A 15,593-nucleotide genomic window follows, 5' to 3' on the forward strand; every position below is an offset into this window, starting at 1 on the left:
TGCAAACTGCTTAGAGGAGGCTGTAGAACACTATGAAGTGGTATAAAAGTCCATATGCTCTTAAAAAAGGCCACTAGACTGTTTTTTTCCTTGAGAAAGAACAAAATGTTTCCTTCCTTTCAAACAACTTCATTTTGTTTCTCATCCAAGAAGTTTTGTTGTTCTTCCTCAAGGAAAACACAGTTGTTGCCTTTTTTTAAAAAAAAGAATTTTTGAAGCCAAGGGCTACCCATATTCTGTAAACAACCAAAGCTCTTCCATCTTCATAATTCCAGGTAGTTCCCATATTAATGTAATGTCCATGCAATCACCTGGATATGATGCTGGATTTGAAAATGGTTTATCATTTTTTCCTTTTTTTTGCTTAGAAAAATTATACATTTTAAGTTAGTTTATATTTTTCCCAAAGATTTCAAAATAATACCCCACCACCACCAAGGATGCCTTTAAACTGGTTTATCCCTTGCAGGAGGAATGGGTAGTTTAGGTTCCTCTAGGTGATACATAAGTACAGCTGCCTACAGCTAATATCAGCATGGCCAGTGCGGAGGAATGCTGGGATTTATACTTCATCAGTGCTGGTAGGCTTACATAGGGCCTAGTCCTGACTTAGCATTCCCTATACACCAATGTTGTTTGTTCAAAAACAGTGATTTAGCACAATATTCAGATCCAACCATCAATTAGTTTTATTTGCCACGGGAACTAAATGGATAACAGAAGCATTTGAAAGACAGTAAAGTGGTTTGACAATCTATATTGTAATGATTAAGGAAACAATACAAATTTAAGGCAGAAATATTGCTCGAGGACTTCTGATAAAGGGTTTAGTTTTTAAACCTGCTATTATAACATTCAAAAATATTGTAAAAACAGGTAAGCGTACTATATAAAATTTATTCATCTTCTGTCATTTATATTTACCTCTCTTTTGGGAACAATAAAAAATAAGAAACATTTCCCACATTCAGCAAATATATTATTAATAGCAAACTCTGGCAAGAAATATACGTTAAATGTAATTCATAGGAACAGAGTAGAAGAAAGAACATGTTGACTGCTATAATTCTAGCACAAAAAGGTTTACAAAATCTCAGCATAAAATTGAAATGTGTTAGGTAGCATTAAAGGCCTGCTATAAAGAGAAAAAGGCCACAAGTAAACTTCAAAAATGTAAAAGGATCTCTTTCACCAATTTTACTAGTGTACAAATTTTGTGTCTTGAATACTACAAAACAAGTTATTAATAACAGATGACATATTCTCATTCTTCATCTTCTTCATCTTCTTCATCTGTACGACTGAAATTCAGGGTCCTTTGTCCCCTCTCAGGGTCTTGCATTCGAAGGATTCGGATAAGACTACTTGTAGGCAAAGAACTAGAGGCAAAAGGCAAAAAACCCCATTAATAATAATGATTCTTTCATGCAATGCTTTCATACTTGGAACCCCCCCCCCACCTAGTTTACAACAACTCATCTTTAACCGATGTAAATATGATCTACTGTATCAAAAATATTTAAGCATTTTAAACACTGTTCGCAGAAACACTGAAACTATCTTTAGGCTAATTCATTTAATTTCACAATCATAAGCAAAACTCTAAAGCTGCCAAAATTTTATCTGTCCTTGGGTTAAAGGGTGATACATTCGTGACCCGTCAAAACCGCGGAGGACAAAATCGCGCTCAACGAAAGCGCGCATTTGACGTCATCACAGCGCGATGAAAAAAATTAAAAATTGAAATAAAATTAAAATTAAAGCAAGCCGATTCACATAAAGGTAAGGGTTAGGGTTAGGTTAAGGGTTAGCGTTAGGTTTAGAGCGTTAGGGTTACGTTTAGCATTAGGTTAAGGGTTAGCGTTAGGTTAAGGGTTACATTTAGGGTTAGGTTAAGGGTTAGGTTTAGGGGGGGTTAGGGTAAGGTTTTCGCTTTATTTTTACATTTTTCGATCACAGCGCGATGTTTTCGTCGCGCTGTGATGACGTCAAATGCGCGCTTTCGTCGAGCGCGTTTTGTCCTCCGCGGTTTTGTGGTGGAACCGATACATTAGGTGCCTTCAACTACCTGAAAGACCATCAGATGGAAGCTGAGAGGTGAGAGACTTGTTCTCAGAGACTCCAGAAGGACTAGAATAAATAGGTGGAAATTGCAATGGAGCAGCTGTCACCTTGCCGTTAAGAGGGTTAACTGTTCTCTATTTGCCTCCAGAATAGACAAGCTCTTCTTTACTGCAAAACTGAACTAAAGAACTAATTAAATGGTATCTGTCAAGGTTGCTGTAGTTGCATTTGTAAATCTTGCAGGCTCTGAGCAAGAAGGTAATCTGCAAGATCTTTCTTTATACGTTAAAATCCACGGGATTCAATATCGCAAAGCTACTCACAGAGCTACTCTGAATGCTAGGAAATTCATATTCCCATTGCTCATTTTTATTTTTTTTTACTTTATAAACTAGTCACAAATCCGATAGTTATAGCTTTTGACTAAATATTTTACCCACAGGTTTAACAATGGCAACAGCACTTTGCTAAATGCCATGTTAGAACTGAACCTAGAGTCAACTGCTCAATCTCCCCCCCCTCCACCTTACTTATTGTCAGCCCAATGAATACATTTGAATCTGTATAGCAGGATTGAAAAATCTTGTCCAAAAGGATATGAGCCCACAGGGAAGAAAAAATAACATTTAAAAATCAATAGTTCACAAATGTGTAATTTATTATAAATTACTTAAATAACAACAAAAGAAGTATTCTGTTTAAAAAAGCAATAGGAAGTTATTGTCTCCTGAAACAATGGCTACTGAAGTTAGGGTCCAATCCTGTGGTCATACGGGTCCTCAGAGTGTATAGAAATATTAGTAATAAACTTTCATGCAAGGGATTTTTGCATTGATTTAACCTCAATTTAGTATATTTGATTTCAAAATGTAGCATTCATTGCTGATATCACATCTATTTGTATTTATTAGTTTTGTATGCCACCCACTCCGGGTGGCTTACAATAAAAAAGGGAGGGGGAACATATAAGACAATACAACAATTTAAAATTACAGCAACATCTGGCATACTTCTAACTCCCAATGTAAATTAACCATAAAAGTATGTATATTTGAGAGTATAGATAAATGATATGACATATTTTTTAAAAAAAATATTAAAATGCCTTTAAGGATAGAGACCAGGAAATGTGTAATAGATACCTCATGTTCTGAGGAGTGAGCAAAATAAACTGCCGATAACGTTGGGAGTCTGCCATCTTCAGCATCATGTCCATTGCAATTCTCCTGTTAACCATGTCCTAAAAGATATTGAAGTTGTGCCAAATGTTATTAAAAAAAACGTTTAAATTTCCAAAACGATTCAATGTATATTATTGCCTTAAAGACCAATTCCAATGCCACTTTTTTTTTCTTTTATAAGTTATTTCCCATCAACTTTGTTTAATTCAGAGTTACGTAATCTGATTCCTCTGAGCACGACTGATAAAAACTTATGGCACAAAAGTAGTGTAAGTTTATTCATTCATTCAATTTCTACAGTCTCGGAAAGCTTACAATTCTAAAATTATAAAACAATTTAAAAAACATTAAAACAATAAAACATCCACAAAAATACATAACAAATAAACAAAGAAAAAAAAAATCCAAGCTACCCACCAAATTAGCCCATCCATAACCTAATGTTTTACAATACATCAATTCAGCCAACCATACCATAAATACATCAAATTCATCCAAGCATCTGAAAGGAGATTCAGCAATGGACCACAAGGAGAGGATGAAGCAACAAGTGGAGAAGGAACGTTCGCCTCCAGAGAGTGATTTCATATCATCAAGAGCAGCCTTGTTTCCATTTCCAGGTTGCACCTTCGATTATATAAAAAGAAAAAAAATACATAACTGAAATTATAAGATAAAGGAAAAAAAATATTTCCGGGTGAAACAAAGCAATATTAAAAATTCAGCATATAATTGCACAGGAAGGCGGGGCCTTGGACTTTGCAGTGTGGCAGCTGGCCACAGCACCTGGTTTGAGAGAGCACTCCTCAGTGGTGGTGGCAGCACTGGCAATGCTGCGGGGGGGGGGGGGGGGAGATAGTGGCTGGATGAGACAACAGGAAGTCCCAAGAATCTATTTCAACCCCAGCACCAGCACCACTACTGCTGTGCAAGGCAACCAAATGAGCAATGATAGAGAAGGCACTATTAACACACTACAGTATTGCCAATAATTAACCATTTAAGCAGTTCAGAATGACATTTCGAAATTTACTGGGAAGTCCATGTACAACCAAGATGGGTGACCCCATAACCATGGGAGGCTGCAAGCATCTGTAAAGGTGAGCTGGTTGCCAAGTGCCCAAAATGCAATTATATGATAGGAGTGTGTTGCAATTGTAATTCCAAAAACAGGTCATGAGTAGTTCTGGGAAAGTCAGTTGTGATTTTGAATCATTTTGAATCATTAAAATCATTAATCAAACAGTTATACATTGCCAACATGATGTATTGATAATCATGTTTGGGAGCAGAAAACATTTGTTTTCTTTGTTGCTGGCTGATTTTAAATTCTTCAAGGAAGCACTGAAGTTGGATCACGGTTGAACATCAACCTCTGAATGATTCATTTGGAAGCTTCATCTCCTGACTAGTACATCTGGTAATAATCTTAATGGAAAACCGTATACAACCTAACCTATTTTGCAGTCATTTATATAGTCTTTTACATCCTCAAGTATTCCGCTATAAGATACTGTAAATGGTACAATGCCTTCTTTAAAAAAAATAATGAACTGTAATTCCTGATTTGCAAAAGCTCACATGCTCTGAATGGGCAAGACTCATGTTTTCCTCACTAGCCTAAGCAAACACATTGCTGCTTTCTTTGGGCCGAATTTTCTTCGCTATAGATTGCTCCAAATGCCTTAATTGAGGGACTGTAGGGTAACTGTGGTTTCTTTGTGTAGGAAATGCATTTCAAGAATTGCTGGAACCCTGTTAATTATGTGGAAAAGTATTCATTTCTTCTAGATTTGAAAGGAAAAACTTTAGAGGGTAGACTTGTGCAAAACATTTTGAGTGTTAACTTTTCAGTCTTGATATGTGTTCGAATACACAATTTGAACGTCCAGTATTCTGTCTAATGTACTCTGTATAATTCGGTACAATGGGTAATTCTCTCTCTCTTCTTAATCAAGAGACAAAAATGAAATTTGTCCTCTTTCTGGTGAAAGAAAGTCCAAAAAAGAACTCTTCAATGAATGATCATATGATGCTGCCTTTCCACTGCTGGATGAATGCTAAGTCTTAAGTTTGGGATGGACAGCTGCTGATAGGCAAATTTATACCAAAGAAAAGGAGTTGATCAATCTTGTTTGTAAGAACAGTAATTTGTTTGAGAATGTGTAGGATTGTTGTTCAAAAACCTGAACCAAAATAGAAAGATGCAGATAAATAGCCAGATTACTGACTCTCTTTGCACTAACTTAAACTTCCTTTTCAGTTATTTGTTTCCTAATAACTGTCTTTCCTGAAGTCTACTTTTAATACAACTAAGATGTTAAAGAGAAAAACGGAAAAGAACTTCTAAGGAAAAGTGTAGAGCTACAAGTTTATATTTTCAGTCAGTATAAATAGAACACAAAAAGAAAGGTGAACATCTACTCCCAGGACAAAAAGGAATTAAAGAATACAGTGGATAGAAATCCAGCTTGGAAATTTCACCCTATGCCAATCACCGGAACCACGCAAATCGAAAAACGTCTCCAAGTAACAGTGCAACACTATAAGTTTATCTTTTCAGACAGGGTAAGCAGAGGAAAGCGAACATCTATTTCCAGGATAAAAAGGAATTAATAAATAGATGGAAATCCAGCTCAAAAAGATCCAACTGACCCTATCCCTAAACATTAGAACCTTGTAAATAACTAAGAACAACCATAATGAATGCATTGTTTTGACACAGCTCATTTACATGCTTTAAAATTGAAAATTACATTTATATTCAATAAGGTGTCCAACACATTATTTCAATGTAACGGTAAAGGTTCCCCTCGCACCTATGTGCTAGTCGTTCCTGACTCTAGAGGGCAGTGCTCATCTCCGTTTCAAAGCCGAAGAGCCAGCGCTGTCCGAAGACATATCGGTGGTCATGTGGCCGGCATGAATAAATGCTGAAGGTGCACGGAGCACTGTTATCTTCCCACCAAAGGTGGTTCCTATTTTTCTACTTGCATTTTTACATGCTTTCAAACTGCTAGGTTGGCAGAGGCTGGAACAAGCAACGGGAGCTCACTTCGTTACACGGCACTAGAGATTTGAACCGCCCAACTGCTGACCTTTCTGATTGACAAGCTCAGCATCTTAGCCACTGAGCTACCGTGTCCCCTTATTTCAATGTATTTTAAAATAAAAATCTTCTTATGAAATATGTGCAAGGAGATCTGCTAAACAATATATACAAAATAAATCATTCCACTGCTTCCAGGCCATTGAAATGAATGAAATATTCATCATCACGATGCTTCACGAATTGCATCCAAAGCATCTAATACTATAAACACAGGCAATTATACCACCCTATATTTAAAATTAAACTTAAATAGCAATAAAATAACATGCTAAAAAAAAGTGGCCAGAAAACATTGTTTTTCTGCAAAATATTCCGTGCAGTCCATCTTTTAGAATTATGAGGACATCTTGAGGTGACAAATGTCATAACAACTCCCCAATATGAAAATAATTTTGATTTATGTATTTAAAAAATCATGAGCAATGTCAAGAATGTTCAGCTAAGTGATGATTTCTATGATTACATAAAATTGACTATTAAGTTTTCAAAAATTGCAGGACTATAAAAAGTTGAATTCCAGTTTTTTCCCCTCATAGAATTACTGCTAAAACATTTTTCAGGCTAGAGTATTGTATTATACTCATAAATGTGGGACAGAGCAGTTACCTCCTTCTCCCCCCCCCCTTGTTCAACTTGGAAATTGGCCAGAGAGGGCCAAGTCCATTAATTCCATCATTTTTATGAAAGCCAATAAAAATGGTGAAATAGAAGCTAAGCATTATGCCCATCTTTCACCAACATGTTTATTCTTTTAATTATTAATTATTCTAATTAATAATTCCATGTATTCATTAATGGGGAATTCCTGATTGGCAATAACTATCAATAAACTGTATGTGTGTGTGTGTGTGTGTGTGTGTGTGTGTGTGTGTGTGTCCTAAACATAAAATTTGACAATTTAAAAAAATCAACCCAACAAACATCAAACTGATCCGCCACATTCAAAATTAGATGTAACCTTCTCACTTCCTTGTAGTGAAATTTCCTCATAAAGTCTTTACTGTGCCATATCGTTCAAGAAAAGCTATAATTAACAACAATATCACCCTTACATAGGCAGCACTGTATTTGACGCAATATTTGTAAAATATCTTAATTTCTGTCGCAGTAACTGGCAATGACTTTTTTTAAAAATCTATTAAAGCCTCAAAGCATTAAAAAGGGGGGGGGGAAACGTTTAAAATTAAAAATAATATAATCTGAATGAATTATTTAAGAATTAGTTTAATATGTACAAATGTTTATGGTACATTAAATATGCAAAATGTAATATATTACTATACAGGTAGTCCTCAACTTTCAACAGTTCATTTAGTGACTGTTCAAAGTTACAACAGCACTGAAAAAAGTCACATGATCGTTTTTCAGAGTAATGACCCTTGCAGCATCCTCATGATCATGTCATCAAAATTCAGGTACTTGGCAACTGGTTTACTGATTGTTGCTGTGTCCCAAGGTCATGTGATCACCTTTTGTGACCTTCTCACAAGCAAAGTCAATGGAGAAGCCAGATTAATTTTAACAACTGGGTTACTAATTTATCAACCGTGGCAAGAAAGATCGTAAAAAGGGGGAAAAACTCACTTTTGGGCTCAACTGTGGTTGTTCGTTGAGAACTACCTGTACAAAGCAAGACTTTAATGTAGAAAGAATTACACACCCTGAAAGGCAATTTGTCAGGTATAAAAATGCACTTATAAATACCCTAATGCATTTCATTATTGCAATCTAGTTTTCTTTCCAAAATAAAGCTGTTATGGATTAATTGGGAAGCAGAAGACAAGAATAATAGGGCAGAGAATAATTAATCTGTATTAAAATGGGAATAGGGGAGAAAATTCAGATTTGTTATGAGAAGTTGCTGAATCATTTCTGACGACTGGATATTGTTCACAAGACCTAAATTAAAAACATGAATCCCCGATCTGGAGACATAACCCAATCTATCTCTAACATTTTCATACATTTAAGACACAAAAATGAGATATATTCGTTTCATGAATTATTGAGCCAGCTCTTTTGTGGGGGAAAAAAAAAAGGTTTCCACAAGTCAAGCTTGACTCCTAGTGACAGTTTTCATGGCAACAAGTACAGAAGTACTTGTTTTTGCCTTCCCTGCTAGCTTTTTGGATAATAAAGTACTATTAAATTGAGGCAATGACCTAGGGAGCATTTGTGCCTTTGGAAAAAGCGCTTATCATTTTCTGTTTGCTCCGAGGTATTAAAAAAAATACTGTTTTCTATTTCCTGCAAGGAACAACAGAGCGCTCGCATGGAAGCTCATTCGCATGCAGGTTATGTGGAGGAGTGAAACCATTATATTCCATTTCACTTTAAGGCTAATCTTTGTTAAATGTATAAAGCTGAACTGGCATAGAGTGGGGAAGGGGGGGGCACGCTTTATTCAGCGATCAACTTATTCTAAACAAGGCAGAAAATAAAATAACAAAAGCAAAAGTAAACCAAAAAAAGAGACTTACAGTAATTGAAAGTCTTTCATTCTTGTGGTCAAAGTCTATTTTTCCAGAATACGACCGTTGATTTAACAAAGAATCGAAGTAAATTTTGCATCGCATAGTAAGAAACCTTCAAAATGAAAATGTTAAAAAAATGAAGATATAATTTTTTGGGGGGAAATGTATTAAACATCTAAATATATGAAATGACACCAGCACACAACTTGGGGTCTGTTTATACGTGTCCGCTCCAATGCTGCTCCTTTATCCGTCTTAGTGCATTGCCTCCTAGAGACAATTAAATAATCTGTTCTCATAAACCAGGCTGAATCAGTTAAAGAACACCTGCTGTTCAGCCTCTGGCATATGATTATAATTACTAAAAAAGTTAGAATTTTAAACAAAATTTGAAGTTTTATAAACTTCTGTGGCACCGAGAAATAATGATTCAGTAATAGAAGTCTATTTTTGAAGATAAATGTACTTGCAAGAATCCCTTTTGCCTACTGACTTCAATTTTTTTTAAGATTTATGCAGTGGTTCCATTATGCAAAAATGCCGTTGTCTCTTATTAAATCCTTGCTTAAGTTACTGAATATTTTTAAAAATAGCAAAAACACACATAATACCTTACCTTCTAAAATGCAGATATGTTTTATGTCTCTGAACCATCATCTCATCCAATAGTTTAATGAATTTCTTCAAATTTTTGGTTTTGCTTTCTGAACTCTGGTATTTTTCTTTTGCTTCCTGAAGTTGTCTGCATATTTAAAAAGAAATAAGAAAAACAAACATTAGTTTCAAACCAGTATCAAAGTAAAGTAGGGAAATTCTACAATAGAAAGATGTCTATAACCTGGTGCACCTAGCTACTAGATGTTGTAAGGAAGTTTTTCTGGATGCCTTGAAGACTATCCTGAACAATTTGGAATGTCATTCCAGGAAGAGAAATGATTGCCAGAAACTAAAATTTGGGGACCTCTAATGATAGTAATTTTCAACAATGAAAAAGTATTGCTTCATGAAGCACAAAGTTGCCCGAACTGGAAAATTAACACCAATTGTTGATTTTCAGTATTTAATACTTGATAATACATAAAAATGATGATATAGCTCTAGATTCAGAAAACCAATTCTCCTTCATTAATTGGTGATTGCATTTTCTGTACAGATATTCTTGGAATCAAAGAACTCCATAACTCCTTTCAGTGTATTATGATTTTATTTTCAAAAATATTTTCCAGATATATGAACTAGAATTAATTTCAGAATATAAATTGATTTGGAAATAACATTTATTTTTAAGGCATTTCCCAGTTAGGTGAGTTAGAAAATTATGGAATGGAATGTCTAATTTTAAAAAATTGACCTCTTTTTGTAGGCTAAATAGTGTCTAGGCCAGAAAACACTGATGTAGGGTTCAGATGTCGCCTACATATTCACTCACCCTCACCTACAAAATTCTCCCTCCCTCTCTCACACACACTTACCTTATTATTTCTTCTCTATCTCCAGTACGTTCTCTTTCTGAATTTATTTTTTGTCTCAAACGATTCATTTCTGTATCCAGACTTTTATAAGTCCTAGTTACTTCTATTCGCTCTGGATGGATCTTTGAAGCCTTTGCAATCATTTCCTAATAAATATGTTAAAATATGGCAAAAGACAATTTTCATTACGCTTTTGGATGAAAATAATGCAGTAATGTAGAAAAAATTAATAAAGTGAAGTGAAACTAAGTATAATAAATAAAGGGAACAGGAGAAGGTTTTAAAAAATTAAGAGCAAGCATAGGTGTGAAATAAGAAAATATACAAAAGCTGGATGCAATAAAATCTGAACAGCGATGGAACGCATATTAGCCCTCTCTACAAATCAAAAAGAAATGGAAAGGAATCCAGCAGCATAAAGCTGGAACGGAAATATGGGTCAGATTATTTATTATTTTAATATTTATTAAAAGTATTGACCTGCTCCTCATAAATACAAATAAAATTGCATCATCCCTTGCAGCAGTGGGTTTCATGTTTTATTACCACTGGGCTTCCATGCATGGGCTTCCGTGCATGTGCTTTGCTCATGTGTGTGCCTTCCGCGCATGCGCCGGCCTAAAAAACGTGCCTAAATAGGACGGCATAGAGCTGAGGCAGGTGGGCGAACCCATCTGCGATTTCTGCTACCAGTTCAGGCGAACTGGTCCGAACCGGCTGAATATCATCTCTGATTCCTTGTGATTTCCTAGCTAATAAAGGCAGGGCTGCTGGATGCTTTGTCATGTCAAATTGAAAAAGCCTATTTCAGGCTATTTATACAGCTCTAGAGTTTTAAATTATGCTGCTGCTAGTTTATTATTTTAACATGTAGTGCAACTTGTTTAACGTATTACTTAAAATATTGAAACTTTTATAAACAATTCTTTAGAGTATTCAAAGTATTCACATATAGACTCACACAAACACAAAGCCACAGGCATACAATTCTTCGGATTTGAAGCAAAAAGATACTCATATCACTTGTCCCAAGTTACTAAAGCAGTTACAGACAGGTGCTATATTCATACCCCCTGCATAATCCAAAGCATCATTTGCTTCCAGATCTGAAGCACAGCACAAGTCCTAAATTATACAATTTAGCTTCAATGCGATATCTCTGAAACATTTCAGAACTTTGTATGCTATGTCAACCTAAGCATTCATATAAAGTGGTATTTAAATATTGGACAATGCAGCTAGAAGTTGTTGAAAATTTTACACCCCCCCCCCCCCGAAAGCTTGCTTCCATTGTCTGGTAATATATATTTAATTGCCTTTGAATACTGAGTTTCTAGCTGTTTATTTCTGCACCTAATAACTAGAGAAATAATTACTCTGATTTCCCCATGGGCCCGAAAAACTAAATTAGTAATTGGTATTAGCAATGGTGTTTTATTGTTCACGAAAAATTATTTTTCAATGCAATTTATACTTAATTAAAATTGTTCCTCTGTAGTTAGCCTACCAGAAGAGCCTGCGAAATAGCAATTCTGTCGAAGAGGGGAAAAGATATGCCAGATTGGGCAACCAACGACTTATCAAATGTTAGAAAGCTCCTGGAACTGCTGTAGAGAAAAACTATAAAATTGTTCCAGGAGATTGGCTTCAAAACCCTGATGAAAAATAACTAGTTAGACCAGTCCTTTACTCTTTAACAAGCAATTTTGTGAGGGTGTGAAAGCATATCTATAAACAAATAAATATCCAATTCAAAATAGGCAAAGCACTGAAAATGCTCTTAAGGACACAGCGCCAGCAGTGTCCAGCTGGATTGGATCCTTGGCCTATCTAGTTCAGCAGCTTGTTCTTACTGTGGCCCACTAGGGGCCAATCCACTACATAAGGAAGACCACTACTCACACTGCAACCATAGTTAATAGCCATCTTTATGCCCAGATTTAGAAAAATCCTTGCATATTTGATATTGGACATATTGGCGAGGAAATCCTAGAAATATAGGTATTAAAAAAAACCAAGGACCGTTAGGCTATGTTAATTAAAATCAATTCTACAGAAATACATAAGATTATAATATGCAATAAGGAGAGTTACCTTTCTTTATGTTACCATATTACAATAGAGAATATTACCACCATTCCCATCATTTAGTAGGCAAATGTACTGCAAAGAAATTTTGCAATCATGCTGGAGAAAGTAAATACCTCTAATTCTCCCTCTTTTGTAGCTACATTATGTTTAAATGCTTTTATGGATTCCAAATGGAGCCTTTCTTTTTCTTCGTAATGTTTTAGATTGTTTTTACTTCTCTCCAGTTCATCCTCTGCCTGATGTAATCCATCCTATTAGGAGGAAATCAATACCAAGATTAATGTATTAATTAATGTATTAAACGTATATGCATCGCATTTAAATGCACTGGCTGCCAGTTTGCTCCCAGGTGCAATTCAAGGTGTTTTTAATCACTTTTAAAGGCCTTCAGGGCATGGGCCCAGGCTACTTGCAGGACCATCCCAACCCAATGGGACTGGCCCATCCCACTTGTGCCAGCAGAGACGGCATGCTGCAGACCTAATTGACCAAGATATTCTGGTGAGCAGGATGCAGAAGAGCCTTCTCTGCTGTTGCTCCTGCTCTTTGGAACAGCTTGTCCCCCCCAAAATAAAGTCATCTCCAACCCTCCCGACCTTTCATAAGAGCTTGAAGACCTACCTCTGCCAGTTGGGTTGGGATTCCACATTGGGGTGGGGGAGGCTTCACATTGGAGGTGGTTGTTAGACTAATAATAGATCCCAACTCCTTCTCCTCCGCTCAATCTACTCCCTCCCTCCCTCCCTTTTAATTAGGGCTGAATTATCTTTTATAATATCTAGTACGTATGGCGTACAGGTTTTGAAATATTTTATCTTTTTAACATTGTAAACCACCCAGCGTTACCTTGTGGTAAGATGGTTGGTCATAAATTACAATCATTTTGAGGGAGAACTACAGATTTTCCTATCCAAACTCTGCTCACTCAAGGTTTTTACTGACTCACAATATTTTTTCCCCAGGAATTTCTGTATTGCTAAAAGTAGCTAACTAGCTGACCTTCTGTTCTATATTTAGGCCAAACTGTAGAACATTGTATCTACTTTTTTGAATTTTCTGGTGCGCCTCAAACATAGTAACAATTAAAATCTTTTAAATGGGAATTAAAAGGTGTAACCTATTCATTTTGTTTCACTCTTTTTAGATAGTCTTGTCCATTCTGCCCACCATGCTGAATGGTAATAATACTACCTTGATTGTAGCTACTTCGTCTTGTACTTGATTAATTTTCTCTTTGATGGCTGCACATTTTTGTTCTTCTTCTTGCAAACGGCATTTCAGTTCCTCCAATTCCGCCTTCTGCTTATGTATTCGTTCCTTAACTGTTTTTATCTTCTGTTGATTATCATGAATTTCTTCTTCCTGATGTAAACAAAAAGTCCATTTGAATTACTCGTCATAAAATTAAGTTTCAGACTGAGAACCAAAGATAGCAAGGACACTACAGACTATATCATAGGTCAGTTTCCCTGAAGTATGATGAGGCAAAAATCAAGTTTATCCCAATGTGTTAGACATAATTGCTATCAATTTAATCCTTGTCTATCAAGATCTAGTCTCCATTACACTTCAGATTTGTTATTTCCACAAAAGAATGTGGTAGTAATAATTATTTTACCCAAAGCAGCGGAAACATACAACTGATTTAATAATTTTAATATTATTTCCCCAAGTACTTTGGAACAGAGATCTACAAACAAATCTATATTTGTAGTGAAGCACTATAAACTATGCCTCATGCTATTACTGAGTAGCTTTTAAGATAGAATCAAATGCATAGAGATGCTCTTTGTAGAATACTACACGGTGCTACTCACTATGGATATAAAATTTTATTCACTAATTAACAGTAGTTAACAGCACTGTTAGCACTAATTAACAGCAATCCTTGCTGCCTCAGACAGCAACTACAGGTAGTCCTCAACCTATGACCACAGCTGAGCTGAAATTTTCTGTTGCTAAGTGAAAGATTTGTTAAGTGAATTTTGTCCCATTTTATGACCTTTCTTGCCACAATTTTGAAGGGCATCGCTGTAGTTCTTAAGTTAGTAACACGGTCGTTAAGTGAATCTGGCTTCTCTAATCAGTTTGCCTGTCAGAGGCTCGTAAAAAGGTGATCACATGACCCTGGGGACACTGCAACTGTCATAAATATGTCTTGATAGCGAAGCATCTGAACGTTAATCATGTGACTGAAGGGATGCTGCAACAGTTCCTAAGTGCAAAAAATGGTTATAAATCACTTTTTACAGTGCCATTGTAACTTCAAACAGTCACTAAATGAACTGTTGTAAGTCGAGGATTATCCGTATTTGTAGTTGCAAAGCTGTTGAAAATGCAACCTTTTCAACCAATGGCCACATGTATGCCTTTTGTAGAATTTCTCTCGCAATCATGTGTTCACCATTACAATCAATTAACACATACCGTACTCTGTAATTTCATAAGCACAGTGGCAGTCACATGATTTTCCACTTAGTGGCCACTTCGTTTAACAACCAAGTTGCTGGTCCCCATTTCAGTAACTAAATGAGGACTACCTGTAACAGCACAATATTTGTATTCCAAGTTCTAAAGATTCATAATTTCTGCAGACATTCCTTCACTTGTTTCTTCCTCCAGTAACTGAGGAAGAGGTAATGCAAATAAAACCAATTTCTCATAAGATCCTTCACTGTGGGAATTACTGTCAGTCTTCAGTAGTTACACCACGAAGTACCAAATAATATAAAGATAGGAAGAATTCAAACAGTTCTTACTAATGTAGAGATGACCACTGATTCTTCTACATTTTCAAGGTCTGTAATTTCTAAGTTTGTTTTTCTCATTGTTATCTGTAATGGAAATGAAAATAAACGTTAAAAATCAAGATACAGCTAAGTCATGAAAAAAGTGGTTAAAAGTGCCAGATTCAAATTACAACTAATATGACAAGAAAAGCACTCTTCTATAATAGATTCCTGTTCTGACTCCCCCTCGTCCCACACCAACACACTCCGAGCCAAAGATAAGTTACGGCATTTAATTAACAGACAGACAGGTCCTTGGCAGCAAACTGGCACAGACAAGCTTGGGCAGCAATCCAGCACAGATAAGCCGTGGCAGCAATCCACCTGCCAAGCTCACAATAATGTTCTCTGACATTAGTTCTTGCGTTGACTTCTCCAAAAGTGGTGTGTGCACAAGCAGTTCTTTTATA

At 35.9% G+C, this 15,593-nt stretch overlaps 1 protein-coding gene across 3 annotated transcripts in view; it reads right to left on the bottom strand.

The window, feature by feature from the left end:
- Window positions 1–665: 665 nt before the first annotated feature.
- The window catches only part of SMC6 (structural maintenance of chromosomes 6), a 37,129-nt gene continuing 22,201 nt past the window's right edge, over window positions 666–15,593 (bottom strand). For 2 of the 3 annotated variants that reach the window (XM_032212592.1, XM_032212591.1), the window contains exons 19-28: window positions 15,154–15,228; window positions 13,586–13,756; window positions 12,508–12,645; window positions 10,304–10,449; window positions 9,448–9,573; window positions 8,838–8,943; window positions 7,942–7,977; window positions 3,720–3,872; window positions 3,207–3,304; window positions 666–1,379 (exon numbers count right to left, since the gene is read on the bottom strand). In XM_032212592.1, coding sequence (XP_032068483.1) covers window positions 1,265–1,379; window positions 3,207–3,304; window positions 3,720–3,872; window positions 7,942–7,977; window positions 8,838–8,943; window positions 9,448–9,573; window positions 10,304–10,449; window positions 12,508–12,645; window positions 13,586–13,756; window positions 15,154–15,228 — 1,164 coding nt within the window. In that variant the 3' untranslated portion in view covers window positions 666–1,264. The remainder of the gene's footprint in view (window positions 1,380–3,206; window positions 3,305–3,719; window positions 3,873–7,941; window positions 7,978–8,837; window positions 8,944–9,447; window positions 9,574–10,303; window positions 10,450–12,507; window positions 12,646–13,585; window positions 13,757–15,153; window positions 15,229–15,593) is intronic. The other variant, XM_032212593.1, reaches the window with a different exon arrangement.

This window comes from Thamnophis elegans, chromosome 3 (assembly GCF_009769535.1).
Source record: "Thamnophis elegans isolate rThaEle1 chromosome 3, rThaEle1.pri, whole genome shotgun sequence".
NCBI classification, from domain to species: domain Eukaryota; kingdom Metazoa; phylum Chordata; class Lepidosauria; order Squamata; family Colubridae; genus Thamnophis; species Thamnophis elegans.